Below are 15,569 nucleotides of genomic sequence, written 5' to 3'. Positions count from 1 at the left end.
TTACATATTTTCTTGATTATATATCTACATAGTTTTTCTAGGTTTGTCACATTTTGGTACCATTGTAGTTGTGGGAGAAAGGTCTTTGGAATAATAGTCAACTCGGCATGATGACATTATATAATCAAATTTTCCACCAATCAGAGGACCTGGAGCTGGGAGAGTGGGGGGCAGTGAGTCCCCCCGGCCATGCAGCAGAGGGTAACACAATTGAAATTATGATTCTGTAGATTTTTCCAATTAAATGACACCTCCCTTACCTTTCTATCATTGACTTGCCACTGAATGAGATTTTACTACATTATGCTCCCAGACTGCACATGTGGTTCATTCTTTCTCTCAGCCTCTCCCATAGGGGGAGAATTGTGTGTGCAGTGCAGTTTAGTGTTTTGTTCTAGTTTCAGGGATTTTTTGAAAATGGTCACGCTACTCTGTGTTTGTGCTAAGTGGGCCTGGTGAGAGATGAGTGCCTGGCACTTGGAGTTGAAGATGGAGAGGTTTGTAATGGTCTGTAGTTCCTGTGTGAGTTCATTCCGCAGAATCGGATTGACACCTTACAAAGCTCTCTCTCTCTCCTCTTGCTCTGTGGTCATGAAAAATAAATTCTATCCAAACATTTCATTTTACCTTCTTGATGGCAGTATAATTTAACCAGAATGTTAGTGTGTAAGTTTTTGATATTACTACTCTTATATTCCTTAGCTAACAATCATTCTTTACGGACACATACATTTACCAAGAGCATAGTTTCTCACGTGCGGGTTCGAACCTTCAGGAGGTAGCATAATTTAAAGTTAAAATTTAAATATTATCAAAGATTCAGAAAACAGAAACCTAACACCTAAATATCTGCAGATAGAGAATTGTTGACATATAGTTATAACATAGTTGTTTCCTATTCAAATTTATGGAAGTAATGTATCTTGGATACCACAGTGTGGTAGTAGTTGATCAGCATTGCTCGCTCTTGTTATTACGAGTCTCATAGAATCATTTGATTACATGAGAATCTTAGCTTTCATTTTTTTAAAGTAAGTTTCTAGCCCTCATGATTCCGGAGAAAGCCCTAAATATGACCCCCTAAAGGCTTGAAAACCATAAGGCAAATAAAAAGAACCTGAAATTTATTATTTTTGTAAATGATGATTTTTAAGCCAGTCCCATAACTTTCTGAGCCCTAATGCATTTCAGGAAGAGAAGGGGTGGAATCTTCCCCATTTTCTTCAGCAGACTGTTGTTAGGGGACAGAGAAAAGCAAGGAGCAGAGTTCCTTCGTGATTTCCTCAGGCATAAGATGTGTGATTTGGACCATGGTTTTGTTCAGTTTTGCTGAGGTGGAATACTTCCACACTGGACTGCACAGACTATACATTATTGAGGAATTCTAGAATAATGTCCAAAAAAAAATAGTGTAACATTGAATAACATATGCCTGGACTAGAAAATACAATAAAGTTGTGTGGAATAATATTCTACAGTATTACATCCTGTAATTATAAAATAGCATGGACTAGTGAGTTGTTAATCCATATATATTTAAAGGATTAAAGCAGATGTTTTATGCATTTCCCTTATAAACAATTATTTTACTACCAGTATTTGATAGTGATGTATATATGTATTCTTTATTACCAGTGGGATAAAAAGGAAGTGTGGATGTACAAGTATATAATTATGTTTTGCTCTTTTTAGAGAGAATACAAGAGTTAATCCCCAAAATGAAAAAGATCTAGCGTCGAGTATCTCACCGGATAATCTAGGAAACAAGAGGCCTCTAGAAAAACCTGTGCAAGACCAATTACCACGCTCCCCTTTGCATTCAAAAGATTTGGAAGCTGTTTATTGCTCTGCACATGTTAAACATACACCAGATGCTTCAAAAAGCTCATTTGTTAATTTAAAAGGTTTAACCAGCCAGCAGAGCTCAGCAGACCTAAAGCACATGGTCAGAAGAAAGAGTAATTTTTACAAAAATGCAAGAAAACATCATGAAGGTTTTGCACCCTGTGACAAGAAATGTGAAAATGCCCATTTGTCTTTAGAAAAAGAGCCACTGCTTCAAAAGTCTCTTGAGAATGATTTATGTTCAACACAGAAATCTGTTAGGTCAACAACAAAACTAGGTGATAGTTCCTCTGCTGTGTCTGCTGCACTAAGTCTACAGCATGTGCAAGAATCAGATGCCAGAGGAAATATATCAAGATCCAGTTTACTGGCTGAATATAGTACAACTAATAATTTAGCCACAAAACCTGATAGAAAAGAAAAGAAATATGAAAAGGACTCAGAGTCTCCTAGCAGTGTGACTGTCAGTACTTCAGATCCTCTTGTGATTATGGCAAATAAAAATACAGAATCACCATCAGTATGCTCTCTTTTGGAACCACATTCCAATGAAAAAGCAAAAAGCCCCGCTGAACATTCTGCCCTCTTTCAAAATGAACTTCCACCATCAACACCTCCAGTGCAAGGTTCTTTAGTGCAGGCTTCTGAGACATCCTATCCTTACTATTGTTTTTATTCTTGTCATCAAAGTGATAGCAATGGCAGTTCCGTAACCCAGACTTACCAGCGGATAACTTATGAAGTGCAACAGTTTGCTCAGTCTGGCACATCTGCCATTGCAAGTAATGTGTGTAATGCACACTCTAATATGTTTTACTCCCAGTCATTTAGTTATGCTGCTCTTGGGGAGCTACAAAGGCCTAACTATGCTCAAACGTATCCAGTGCATGGATATTTTAGCTCTCAGATGCCATCTTTACCACAATATGCTGCAAATCAGCCTTGGTCACAAGGTCCTTTTCCATATCCTTCCAATACAGGATCATCTTCAGAAGCTGTTTGGACCAGCAGTAAGTGCATGGCTACTAAATTCAGTATTTTTTTCATATTTTTATAGCAGTGACCTCGGGTGTTTAAATCTAGACATTGCTTTGCTGCCTCAACCTCGGATAGAACAAATACCATTAAGTTTTGGGCCTTGATCCAATGATTTTTCAAATGATACACTGTGCCACATGCAGAGGTCTAAACTAGACTCTCTTAGAATCAGTGAGTCACCTATGAACTTGACTCAGTATCTTTCAAACTGGGCAGTGCATCTATAGTAGTTTTACCCATGGTTTCAGTCTTCATAAACCCATCCTCATTTAGTGTTTCACTGTGTTATGAGATAGTGCTAACACTTTCCTTTTGGGATTGTGAAGTCTCTTTCAGTCAGTAAGTAGAGCAATTGTTGAATAATGCAATAAGCACTTCCTTACCTAAGGCTGGGAGCATGAACTCCGCAATGCCCCCCTCCAATGAGTGTCTTACTGTAAAAATTAATAAAGCACTAAGCATTTTTCAGCCATTAGATATCGGGACTAGTTGAACATTCCTAGCCTTATAATTTTCCTAGCTGTGAGTGTCTAATGCTAATGATCTAGTTGTGCATTCCATTTGAGTTATTAGACTTACATTTTAATTAGGGCTCTCAATGGATTGCAGGTAACTCACACAATTAACTCAAAAAATTAATCCTGATTAATCACAGTTTTTATCGCACTGTTAATAGAATACCAATTTAAATTTATTAAATATTTTGGATGTTTTTCTACATTTTCATATATATATTGTATTCTGTGTTGTAATTTAAATCCAAGTGTATATTATTTTTGATTACAAAAATTTATTTGCACTGTAAAAATGATAAAAGAAATAGTATTTTTCAATTCACCTCATACAAGTATTGTACTGCAATCTCTTTGTTGTGAAAGTGCAACTTACAAAAGTAGATTTTTTTGTTACATAACTGTTCTCAAAAACAAAATAATATAAAATTTAAGAGCCTACAAGTCCACTCAGTGTACTTCTTGTTCAGCCAATCACTAAGACAAACAAGTTTGTTTACATTTACAGGAGACAATGCTGCCCTCTTCTTATTTACAATGTCACCAGAAACTGAGAACAGGCATTTGCATGGCACTTTTGTAGCTGGCATTGCAAGGTATTTATGTGCTAGATATAAAAATTTTATTAAAGTTAATATTTAAAATCAAATTTACACAAGTTAAGAGGGAAGGTACTGTACATCTGGGATCAGGCTTGGGTTATGGGGGATTGCAAGTATCGGTTACAAGGTTCACGAGGTACATATCACATAGAATCATAGAATATCAGGGTTGGAAGGGACCTCAGGAGGTCATCTAGTCCCACCCCCTGCTCAAAGCAGGACCAATCCCCAATTTTTGCCCCAGATCTCTAAATGGCCCCCTCAAGGAGGGGGCTCACAACCCTGGGTTTAGCAGGCCAATGCTCAAACCACTGAGCTGTCCCTCCCCCCATAACCAGCATAGATCCAGATTGGGGTGTGGGAGTTTTTAAAGCGTCAGTGGATAACTGGGCTCAGGTGCACCACCCATGGAATGTATTAAGAGTCCAAGTCAGTACTGGTATAGAGAATAAGTTCATGGGTGGGGTGCATCCCTCTGTTCATCAGGGAAGGACGTGGGTTATTTCCCTGGTCGACGTTCTTGGTTACTCGACCTGGTACTGGCGGTGTCCCATGATGTGTTCTGTGTAGATGTCTCTGGACACACCTGATGGTGTCGGATACCATGAGCTGTCTCATGAGCCGGGTGCTAAACGTTCGTGTGCCCCTTCATGCTTCGGCCACCATTCCAGCGGACATGCTTCCATGTTGATGACGCTTGTTTAAAAAAAATGCGTTAATTAAATTTGTGACTGAATTTGGAGGAGAGTTGTATGTCCCCTGCTCTGTTTTACCCGCATTCTGCCATCTATTTCATGTTATAGCAGTCTCAGGTGATGAACCAGCATATGTTGTTCATTTTAAAAACACTTTTACTGCAGATTTGACAGAACTCAAAGAAGATACCGATGTGAGATTTCTAAAGATATCTACAGCACTCGACCCAAGATTTAAGAAACTGAAGTGCCTTCCAAAATCTGAGAGGGGCGAGGTGTGGAGCACGCTTTCAGAAGTCTTAAAAAAGCAACATTCAGATGCAAAGCTACAGAACCCGAACTACCAAAAAAGAAAATCAGCCTTCTGCAGGTGGCATCTGACTCAGATAATTAAAATGAACATGAGTCGGTCTGCACTGCTTTGGATTGTTATCGAGCAGAACCCATCATCGGCATGGACACATGTCCCCTGGAATGGTGGTTGAAGCATGAAGGGACATATGATACATAATGTCCCTTTAGCACATCTGGCACGTAAATATCCGATGCCGGCTACAACAGTGCCACGAGAATGCCTGTTCTCACTTTCAGGTGACATTGTAAACAAAAAGCAGGCAGCATTATCTCCTGCTAATGTAAACAAACTTGTTTGTCTGAGCGATTGGCTGAACAAGAAGTAGAACTGAATGGACTTGCAGGCTCTAAAATTTTACATGGTTTTATTTTTGAATGCAGTTTTTTTTTTTACATAATTCTACATTTGTAAGTTCAACTTTCATGATAGAGATTTCACCTAATACAAGTACTGTTATGCATTGAAAAATACTATTTCTTTTGTTTTTTACAGTGCAAATACTTGTAATCAAAAATAAATATAAAGCGAGCACTTTGTATTCTGTGTTGTAATTGAAATCAATATATTTGAAAATGTAGAAACCATCCAAAATATTTAAATAAATGGTATTCTGTTATTGTTTAACAGTGCAATTAATTTTTTTAAATTGCACGATTAATCGCGATTAATTTTTTTAATTGCTTGACAGCCCTAATTTTAATGTTACACTAGAAAACAAATGCACTCTCTTTATTTAGTATTTCTGTCCTTATGGAGTGAAATTCTCTCTTGTGCACCATTTAAATTCTTCTCACTCCTTATTTTGAGGATTTAAATGATGCATAGGCCTTGTGCTGACCTTCTTTAGAGGGGTGAATGTCACCCCCCTGGTTCCCTGAGGGTGCTGCTGTTCATTCTGAAACCAGTCTCAGTCAGTTATAGAACTACTTAATTGTGTAACCAAAGTGGCTGCATAACCAAGCTCTTAACTAGGCTAACTGACCTAGGGTCAGAGCTGGTGTAGAATGAAATTAGAGGGTCTGCACTATTGGCCCTCTCTAGAACCGGTTCCCCTTCTCCTCCTTGTGCCTGTACTTACCCCTCCATCCCTTTCCACACTTGGTCTACCATCCTCAGACTCTATCATCACAAGAGTGTGGAGACAGGTTGACTGGATCTTTAGCCCCTTGTGATTGCATAACTAGTCCTCAGGATTTGGCCCTTGGTCACATAAGTGAGAATTTGGCGCAGTATGCACAAATGCTACCAAGCACCTGTTTGCAACATTTGAAATGAATTGTACAAAACACCTTACCTATGAGTCCGTGGCTCAGGGTTGAAGAGTGGTGCAGGGTGGTGCTTACTGGGGTATAGGGGGGGCTTCTCATAAGGGTGACAGCAACTCCCCTCCCTCAATGGGAGCTGCAGAACCGAGGCTTGGGTCGGAGCAGAGACAGCACGTGGAGCTAGGGTCTCTGCTTCCCAGGAGCCGGGTAAGGAGCCTGCTTCAGACCTGCCAACCCTCCCCACAGCACCCTCCTGGGCTGTGCCCCCCCCAAGCACCTGTGGTGCCCCCCAGGCCACCTCCCCAGCACCCATGGTGCCCTCTGGGCTATTACCCCCCCACGATGCCTCCCCAGGCCACAACTCTCCCCCCGCAACCAAGCATCCATGGCACCTCCAGGGCCATTGTCCTGAGCCACCCCTCCCTCTCAAGTTTTAGTCAGGGAAATATAGTAAAAGTCATGGGCCGTGCAATTTTGTTTACTGCCCGTGACCTGTCCATGACATTTACTAAAAATACCCTTGACTAAAAGGTAGTCTTACTTGTGATTTATGAGGTATTTGGTTTTTATATTAATTAAAAATGGTATTTGCCACAAATGGATAAGAGTATAGGTGGGATTTTTCAAAACCAATTATTTGACTTAGAAGCACACATTCCGCTGACTTTCAGTGCAACTTGTGCTCCTAAATCACGGAGCCGTTTTTGAAACTCCAACAGATTGTCTCCATGTATAGACGCTCATGCAGAGGGACTATGGTAGTAGTTGAAGCATAGGACTGGGAATCAGGCAAACTGTATTCTAACCCCAGCTATTCCACAGACTTGTTATGTACCCTTGGTACAGCAGAAAGTGGTGTTAGGCTTAACTCATTATAAATATTTATAAAGGCTGAAATTCACGCCTATTACAGAAGGACTTTGCATTACAGGACTTTAAGGCACATAGGCCTTTTGCTGTCCTCTGCACAGGGTGAAGGTCAGTGCTTCAGTCTCTGAATGCTTTCGAAACCTTCTGAAGATGCTATAGAAGTGCAAAGGTGTGGTGTTTGGTGGGCTTTGGAGGGTTGAAAGAGGAATCTATATTTCCCGTGCCTTAATCCTTTCTCAAGTATATTTTTCTTTGTTTCCAGCTCCCTGGCAGCAGGCACCTTTTTATCCTGGATATTGAAACCAGTTCCATGACAACATTCTGAAGAGTAACCACTTACCTCAGAAGGCAACATAATTTGCATTTTTCAGAACTATTACATCAAAATTACTCCCTTTTTTAGGACATGAAGACAGTTGGAGTTTTCCTAGTGATTTCTATGGGTGCAGGATTGAGTCCTTAGCGAACAGCAAGACTTACCTAACCAGCTTAAAAAAAACCCAAACACACACACGTGAAGGGACAAATGTAACCCCACCTCAGTTACTACTGAGGGCCCTCTGACTGTGGAACCAGCACGGTTCTGCAGTACAAAAGGCAGTTTAAACCACTGGCTAAAGTAATAGCTGTGAAGTGGCTCTATGGCTTTGGTCAGGAGCAGGATTCTTTTTCCTCTGCCTACTGGAGATACCCAGTGTACGGCCCTTTAGCCCCACTGTGTGTTGTGTCTCTGGATCTGACCCTAATGTGTTAAGTTTTTGGTTAACTTTTAGTACTGTGATACGATGGTGTTTATTTGACATCTACTAAAAAAATGAAAACAGAACTTTTTACATGTGATTATAGAGTTTTTAGCTTTTAAATAAATTTTTTGAACAAAGGCTCTGCCTCAGGCTGTCAAGGTCTATTGTCAATTCTGAATACTTGAGTGAAATTCACCCGAGTGCAGTGGGCCAGCACAAGACTTACACACCACTCATGTCTGATTTTGCAGAAAATGTGCATGGACTTTCTGCTGGCCTGGGGCTGCTTTTTTTTTTTTTTAAACACTGGAATAGAGAAATTTGATTCTTGAATGTTATGGTTAGTATTTTCTATAATGGTAGTTGATACTTTGCTGTATCTGATACGCAAATAACTGACAAATCTGTTTCAATCCAAACAGTTTTTACACTAACATATTATATATGTATATTATTTATGACAGTGGTTGGAATACTTTTAGTATTTTTCTCAAACAGAAGACTTATTTTTGTACATTTTTCTTAGAAATATTTCTAAGTATATAGGTCTTATTGAAAATTTTAATTTTAAACGTTAACAGCATTTGTACAGTGCAAGTATTTGTGTAAACTTAATATTTTATTTATATGCTTTAAACAGGTTTTTTTTAAATGTAGCAAATAGTACAGAAATAACGAGACTGACAGTATAGTTACAGTCAGGTGTCTATAAGGTGGTAATTTAGGACATAGCACAAGCTACAAAATTAGCAACTCTGTAAGGCATTAGCTATTAATTTACATTAAAAACAAATTTTACAGAAAAATTAAAATGTTTGTGTTGAACGTCTAACTATGCAGAATAGTCTAGGGTTTATGATAGTCTCTCTTTGAAGAATCACCAGTATTTTCTAAATGTTATTTGTGTACTGTAGTTTTTCCTTGAGAACAAGATATAATTAGAGGTGAATTACATTAATCAAAATCACAAAGATCTCAGTGAAATCCTGGCCCCTGTGAAATCACAGAAAGTTTGCCATTGATCTCAGTGGGGCCAGGGTTTCGCCCTCTATTGCAATCTGAGATACACTGGATAGGAACCCATCTATCTTGTAAAAATCAGTTCCTGTGGTTTACACACAATTGGATAGCAGATGATCTCACTAGCTCTGTGGTAACAGCAATCCACATATTTAAGAGCAGAGTTAAGCCCTAAATTGGTAATTTCTACATCTGATATGCACATGACTTCTGAAATACATCCTTTAACATGATTGGGAAGTGTAAATCTTCATCAACAAGAAAATAGACTTCTACAAGTATTAAACTTCTCATGATTTTGTGCAACACACACAGATGATTAGAATTAAAAACTGCCAATTGCTAGTAATAGTGTGGAAATGTAAGCATGTTTATTTACTACAGGTGTATTATCCATGGGGTATTTTAGGACTGGTAGAATAAATATTGGCTGAAGTTAAACTTAGGTGAAAACTGTTGTTCCTAGCAATTACTTCTTCCCCCATACCCTCTCTAGTACATCTCTGCTTTTTTTGATTAATAATAATTTCAATTCTCTCATATCTCTAAATTATAGTGGAATCCTGTTTCATGCTAAAGTGGAGCAGGGAGTATTTTAAGACTTTTATACATCCCCAGCCACCTTGAATTTTCTCTTTATTTGGTCTTAAATGATAGCAGGTACATACACCACTAGGCATACTGGACCAAATTCATCTCTGGTGTATTTCCACTGAAGCCAGCAGAGTTACACCAAGGTTGAATTTCACTTATAGCTTTTTACAATGGGTTACTATGAGTATCTGCTGGTGTAATAATGCAGAATTTAACCAGTTTGTCATTTTTGAATAATAATAATAAAAACATTTGTGTATTACATTGCTTTGTAGTATATTGCTGCATTCTACTAATTTTCTTATGAATACAATATATCAAAAGCCATAGCATTGAACATTTGATTCCATTTGAAGTATTGCAAGAGGCTGCAGCCTTTTAACATTCTTTCATAGCTTCTTCCACAATGACACTGTTAAATTAAGACCTTGATTTAAGCTGAAACTCCTGGAAAACTCCTCATCCACGTCAACCCAATCAGAAAAACAAAGCTGTAGCATCCACTTTGTTTTCCACAGTTTGCAATAATCTCTGTTCTGGCCTCGAAAATATCCATTCACGACTGTAATATGATGGCCATCATGGTATGCTAGAATGGTTTAATTATTGGACAATCTCCCACCAAGAGGAATATGTCACAACAGCAGTATGGCTACTGAGACATTATTCTGGTCTGTCTGATCCATCCAGTGTACACACAAGAGTCTCATTAGTGGCATATGTGCCTCCTTCAGAAATACATCTGGCCAAATTGTACCGCAAATGAGGATGGTGGGATAGGCAGAAACTGAGCATAGACTTAGTCAAGATTGCAAGACAGGTGGATGGTACTCCTGGCTAACTCATAGGCAGTTGCAGGTGTGCTGCAAGAGGAAAACGGCAAGAGTGAGGGTACGAGGCCATTGTGAAGAAGATATATTATTTGATTCAGTCTTCATTGCAGAGGATGGGGGGAGTTCCACACACCTGAGCCATTCTTGTTAGGTGACAAATATGAGGAATTGTCCCAGATTGAGGTGGGGTCTTGGAACAAATTGATAAATTCAACAGTAATAAGTCACCAGGACCACAGGGCGTTCACCCAAGAGTTCTGAAGGAACTCAAATATGAAATTGCAGAACTACTAACTGTGGTTTGTAACCTATCACTTAAATCAGCCTCTGCACAGGTGACTAGCTAATGTAAAGCTAATTTTTCAGAAAAGTCTCCAGGGGTGATCCTGGCAGTTACAGGCCAGTAAGCCTGACTTCAGTACGAAGCAAACTGATTGAAACTATAGTAAACAACAAAATTATCAGACACAAATATGATATGTGGGGGAAGAGTTAACATGGCTTTTTTTAAAGAGGAATCATGCCTCACCGTTCCAGTACAATAATTTGCAGAAGTCAACAAGAATGTGGACAAGGGTAATCAAGTAGATATAGGTTTCAGAGTGGTAGCCGTGTTAGTCTGTATCAGCAAAACCAACAAGGAGTCCTTGTGGTGCTTTAGAGACTAACAAATTTATTTGGGCATAAGCTTTTGTGGGCTAGAACACACTTCATCAGATGCATGGAGTGGAAAATACAGGAGCAGGTATAAATACATGAAAGGATGGGGGTTGCCTTACCAAGTGTGAGGTCTTGGATCAAAGGCTCTTCAGGAAACTAAGGTGTCATGGGATAAGAGGGAAGGTCCACTCATGGATCAATAACTGGTTAAAAGATAGGAAACAAAGGATAGAAATAAATTGTCAATTTTCACAGTGGAGATGGGTAAATAACAGGTTCCCTCAAGGATCTGTACTGGAAACAGTGGAGTTCAACATACTCAGAAATGATCTGGAAAAAGAGGTAAACAGTGAGGTGGCAAAGTTTGCAGATAATGAGGGTGGAACAACTAACAATATCATCCAAAGCACAGGACTTGGTGGTGATGAGGGACTTCAGGGTGATGAGGGACTTCAACTACCCAGACATCTGTTGGGAAAATAACACAGCAGGGCACAGATTATCCAACAAGTTCTTAGAATGTATTGGAGATAATTTTTTATATCAGAATGTGGAGAAAGCTACTAGCATAGAGGCTGTTTTAGATGTGATTTTGACAAATAGGGAGGAACTGGTTGAGAATATGAAAGTGGAAGGCAGCTTGTGTGAAAGTGATCATGAAATGATAGAGTTCATGATTCTAAGGAATGGTAGGAGGAAAAACAGCAGAATAAAGATAATGGATTTCAAGAAGGCAGACTTTAGTAAACTCAGGTAGTTGGTAGGTAAGATCCCATGTGAAGCAAGTCTAAGGGGAAAAACAGTTCAAGACAGTTGGCAGTTTTTCGAAGAGATATTATTAAGGGCACAAGAACAAACGATCCCACTGTGTGGAAAGATCAGAAGTATGGCAAGGGACCATCCTGGCGTAATCAGTAGATCTTCAATTATCTGAAACTCAAAAAAGAATCCTACAAAAAGTGGAAACTAGGTCAAATTACAAAGGATGAAAATGTAACCCTTCTGCCCATCAGAGTTGGCAGCAACAAGGGCCGGGTTCAATATCTAGGGGATCCATTCCAATAACACAATGCAAACCGGCTCGAGCCCCCACCCAGTGACCTGGGACAAATATATACCACCCCCGCTGGGCACCTCCAAGAGGCAATACTTCCCCTCTCGCAAGCACATAGTCTGAGTGTAGCAAAAAGCCTTTTAATAACAGAGAGAAACAATGTGGCATTATGTTGGGGAAACACCACCAACAGGATTCATAACACAACCCATGAGCAAAAAAACCACCCCAAGCAAATTTGGGCATGCCCCTTTCCCTCGGGTTCTTGAGTCCCAGCACCCAAACGTCTCTTGAGTCCAGCAATCCACAAATCACCCAAAGTCCAAAAAGTCCAGCCCCAGAGTTCAAAAGTTCATCTGCATAGTGTTACTCCCCAGTCTGGCTAAAATGTGCCTGTGTGTGGGGAAAAGGGGCAAGGGGCACCTTACGTGTCCTGAAGCGGACTGCCCCACAGGGCTCTGCTCTGCTACGCTGTCTCACGAACGGCTCTGCTCCACCACGACCGGCTCCGCTCTGCACCGCTCGCCATCTCACAAACAGCTCTGCTCAGCTTGCCGTCTCACGAACACACCGCTGTCTCACGAACGGCTCCACTCCACCACAACCGGCTCTGCTCTGCACCGCTCGCTGTCTCAAGAACAGCTCTGCTCAGCTGGCTGTCTCATGAATGGCTCCGCTCTGCACAGCTCGCCGTCTCACGAACACACCGCTGTCTCACAGACAGCTCCGCTCCACCACGACCGGCTCCACTCCGCACAGCTCGCCGTCTCACGAACAGTTCTGCTCAGCTCGCTGTCTCACAAACACACCGCTGCACTCTAGATCTTCCGGCTCCCCACTACTTGACACAGTGCTCAGTGATTTCAGCTCTTAGTGATTTCAGCTCATAGTAGTGGGGGCCTTAGTGCTGGTGCACCTTAAGGCCAAAGTGAATGCAGCATAGTACCTGTAGCAAGACTCTTAATAGACCCAAAATTAGCTCTGACATTCCACAGTGGAGAGAGACAGAGGTGCAATTGGTGCTTCAGGCCCTCACAAAGGGGCCCACACCACCAGGTACTAATACCTGTCTCAAGTCTCTCTCAATTCACACAGTTTTGGAACCCATGACCCTTGCCTAGTGAGTGCTACTTAGTTGATGGTGAGTCCCTCCATCATAGCAAAAGGCCAAGTACAGTTCCAAGCACAGTTCCCATAATCAGGGTAATAACAATTTATTCTTCCTGCCCCAATAACAGAGACACTGGGGATCCCACAGCAGCCGAAGTGACCATTTGGGCAGCTATGGCCTCAGTCTAGGCGGCGTGGGTGTGCCTATGCAAATGAGATCAGCCCCTGAAGTTTTTTTTTTTCCACAACTTGCCACACCTCACCACCAGATGTCAGGGTGGAGCTCATCCTGACACTGCTTACATCCTCCCCCCAGCCGAGAATTTGTCGTCCCGACAAATCACACGCCCTTTATACCAACTCATTGGTTTCCTCCAAAGGGCCTCAGGAAGCCCACTTTAGCTTCCACAAGCCTGTGTGCTAAATGTATTGGCTCCTCACTAGTCACCCCAGGTGCATCATAAGTTAACCGTTTCACTGGTCTTATCACCCTGTCTCGTCTATTGAGACTCTCTGTTGCCGAGGTAGGGGGAACATCCTCTTGAGTGACGGATGGAGAGGCTTCCCTGGAGGGTCCCTCGGCTACTGGCGTAGGCCCCTGCACTCCTAGTTCTAACGCTGGAGGGTCCAAGGTGCCCAGGGCATCCTCTACCTGTGTGTCTCCATTGTCCAATAACCTGTGTGTCTCATCACAGGGGGGTCTCATCAGCGGCACCGGGGTGTCAGAAAGGGGCCTAAATAATTCCGCCATGGGGTTTAGGGCGGAAGAGGGAAAACTCTCGTTTAGTTCAGCTGATCGAGTCTGAAATCTTGTCTCCATCCCAGGATACACCAGGGTTGTGTCTTCCTCCTCAGACTCACTCTCAGATGTGCAGAATAGGGGTAAGTTAGCTGCAGGGGGCCCGCTGTCTGTGTTGGATGGCGGCTTTGGTCTAGCACCTCTGTTCTGCCCGTCTGCCCTGTTGTGGCCCGTCTCATAAGGGATGCTTACCAATTCCCCCACAGGGAGCAAAAGGTTTCTATGCACCGTCTTTATTTGCCCTGGGCCGTCTTCAGGTTTGATCTTGTAGACCGGCAGATCTCCCAGCTTTTCCATCACCAGGTAAGGTATTGCCTTCCATCTGTCAGCTATCTTGTGTTTGCCAGCAATACCCAAATTTCGCAGCAGGACTCTGTCCCCCGGCTGGAGCTCCTGCGAACGCACTCTAGCATCATATCGATGTTTGTTGCGGTCTGCGTTCTTCCGAGCCGCAGCGGTAGCTAAGCGATAAGCATCCCGCAGCTTTTCCCTTAGTCGGGATACATATTGCTGGTGAGTTTCATAGCTATCTCCATCCTCTGATACACCAAAGCACAAGTCTATGGGTAATCTTGGTTCTCGCCCAAACATCAAGAGATATGGGGTGACTCCCGTAGCATCGTTCTTGGTGGCATTGTAGGCATGCACCAGAAATGTGACATGCTGGCTCCAGGTTGCCTTCTGCTCTGGTCGCAAAGTTCCCAACATATCTAATAGGGTTCGGTTGAACCTCTCTGGCTGAGGATCACCTTGGGGGTGATAAGGCGTTGTCCTAGACTTTTTGATTCCTGCTATCTTCAGCACCTCCTTCAGAAGGTGACTCTCAAAATCCCGCCCCTGATCAGAGTGTATCCGAGCCGGGAATCCATAGACTGAGAAATATTTGTCCTACAATACTCGAGCGACGGTGGTGGCCCTCTGATCACGTGTGGGATATGCCTGTGCATACCGTGTAAAATGGTCAGTCACTACTAGAATGTTCCCAACCTTCCTCTTGTCTACCTCTACAGACAAGAAATCAATGCATACCAATTCCAAAGGTTTGTTGCTGGTGATGTTCTTGAGATATGCAGCCCTCGTGGGCAGAGTTTTCCTTTGAACACATCGAGCACAAGTCTCACATTTCCTGCGAACATCTTCAGCCATTCGGGGCCAATAGAACCTACTACGAATAAGTTCCAGGGTCCTCTCCATCCCTAAATGCCCAAAGTCATCATGCAGAGCCCTCATGGCCAGGGCTCTGTACTTTTTTGGCAGCACTAGTTGTGCTCGTTGTTTTTGTAAAGGGTCAGTGGTCATTCGGTGTAGCACTCCCTGAATCAGTTTTAGTTTGGTCCATTCTCTCAATAGTAGTTTACCCTCCGGGTTAGGTGGGACAACCACAGCTGGGCTTCGCCCCTCCCTTTTGGCAAGTAGTGTATCACGAATGTCAATATCTTGCCGCTGGGCTTCTTGCCAGTCAGCTGCATTGAGCATGGGCAAAGGAGACTGGTCCAATGCAATATAGTTCACTGAAGCAGAAGGCATGCATTCAGGGGGCAGGCCCAAAGCTTCTGCAACACATACCTGAAGGC

At 42.0% G+C, this 15,569-nt stretch overlaps 1 protein-coding gene across 1 annotated transcript in view; it reads left to right on the top strand.

The window, feature by feature from the left end:
* Window positions 1-8,232, top strand: part of TEX15 (testis expressed 15, meiosis and synapsis associated) — a 98,478-nt gene extending 90,246 nt beyond the window's left edge. The window contains exons 9-10 of the mRNA XM_074950379.1: window positions 1,693-2,855; window positions 7,445-8,232. Coding sequence (XP_074806480.1) covers window positions 1,693-2,855; window positions 7,445-7,482 — 1,201 coding nt within the window. The 3' untranslated portion in view covers window positions 7,483-8,232. The remainder of the gene's footprint in view (window positions 1-1,692; window positions 2,856-7,444) is intronic.
* Window positions 8,233-15,569: the final 7,337 nt, after the last annotated feature.

The sequence above is a fragment of the Natator depressus genome, chromosome 4 (genome assembly GCF_965152275.1).
Source record: "Natator depressus isolate rNatDep1 chromosome 4, rNatDep2.hap1, whole genome shotgun sequence".
In the NCBI taxonomy this organism is placed as follows: Eukaryota; Metazoa; Chordata; order Testudines; family Cheloniidae; genus Natator; species Natator depressus.
The sequence above is the reverse complement of the archived record's forward strand: the minus strand, read 5'-3'. Positions and strand labels throughout refer to the sequence as shown.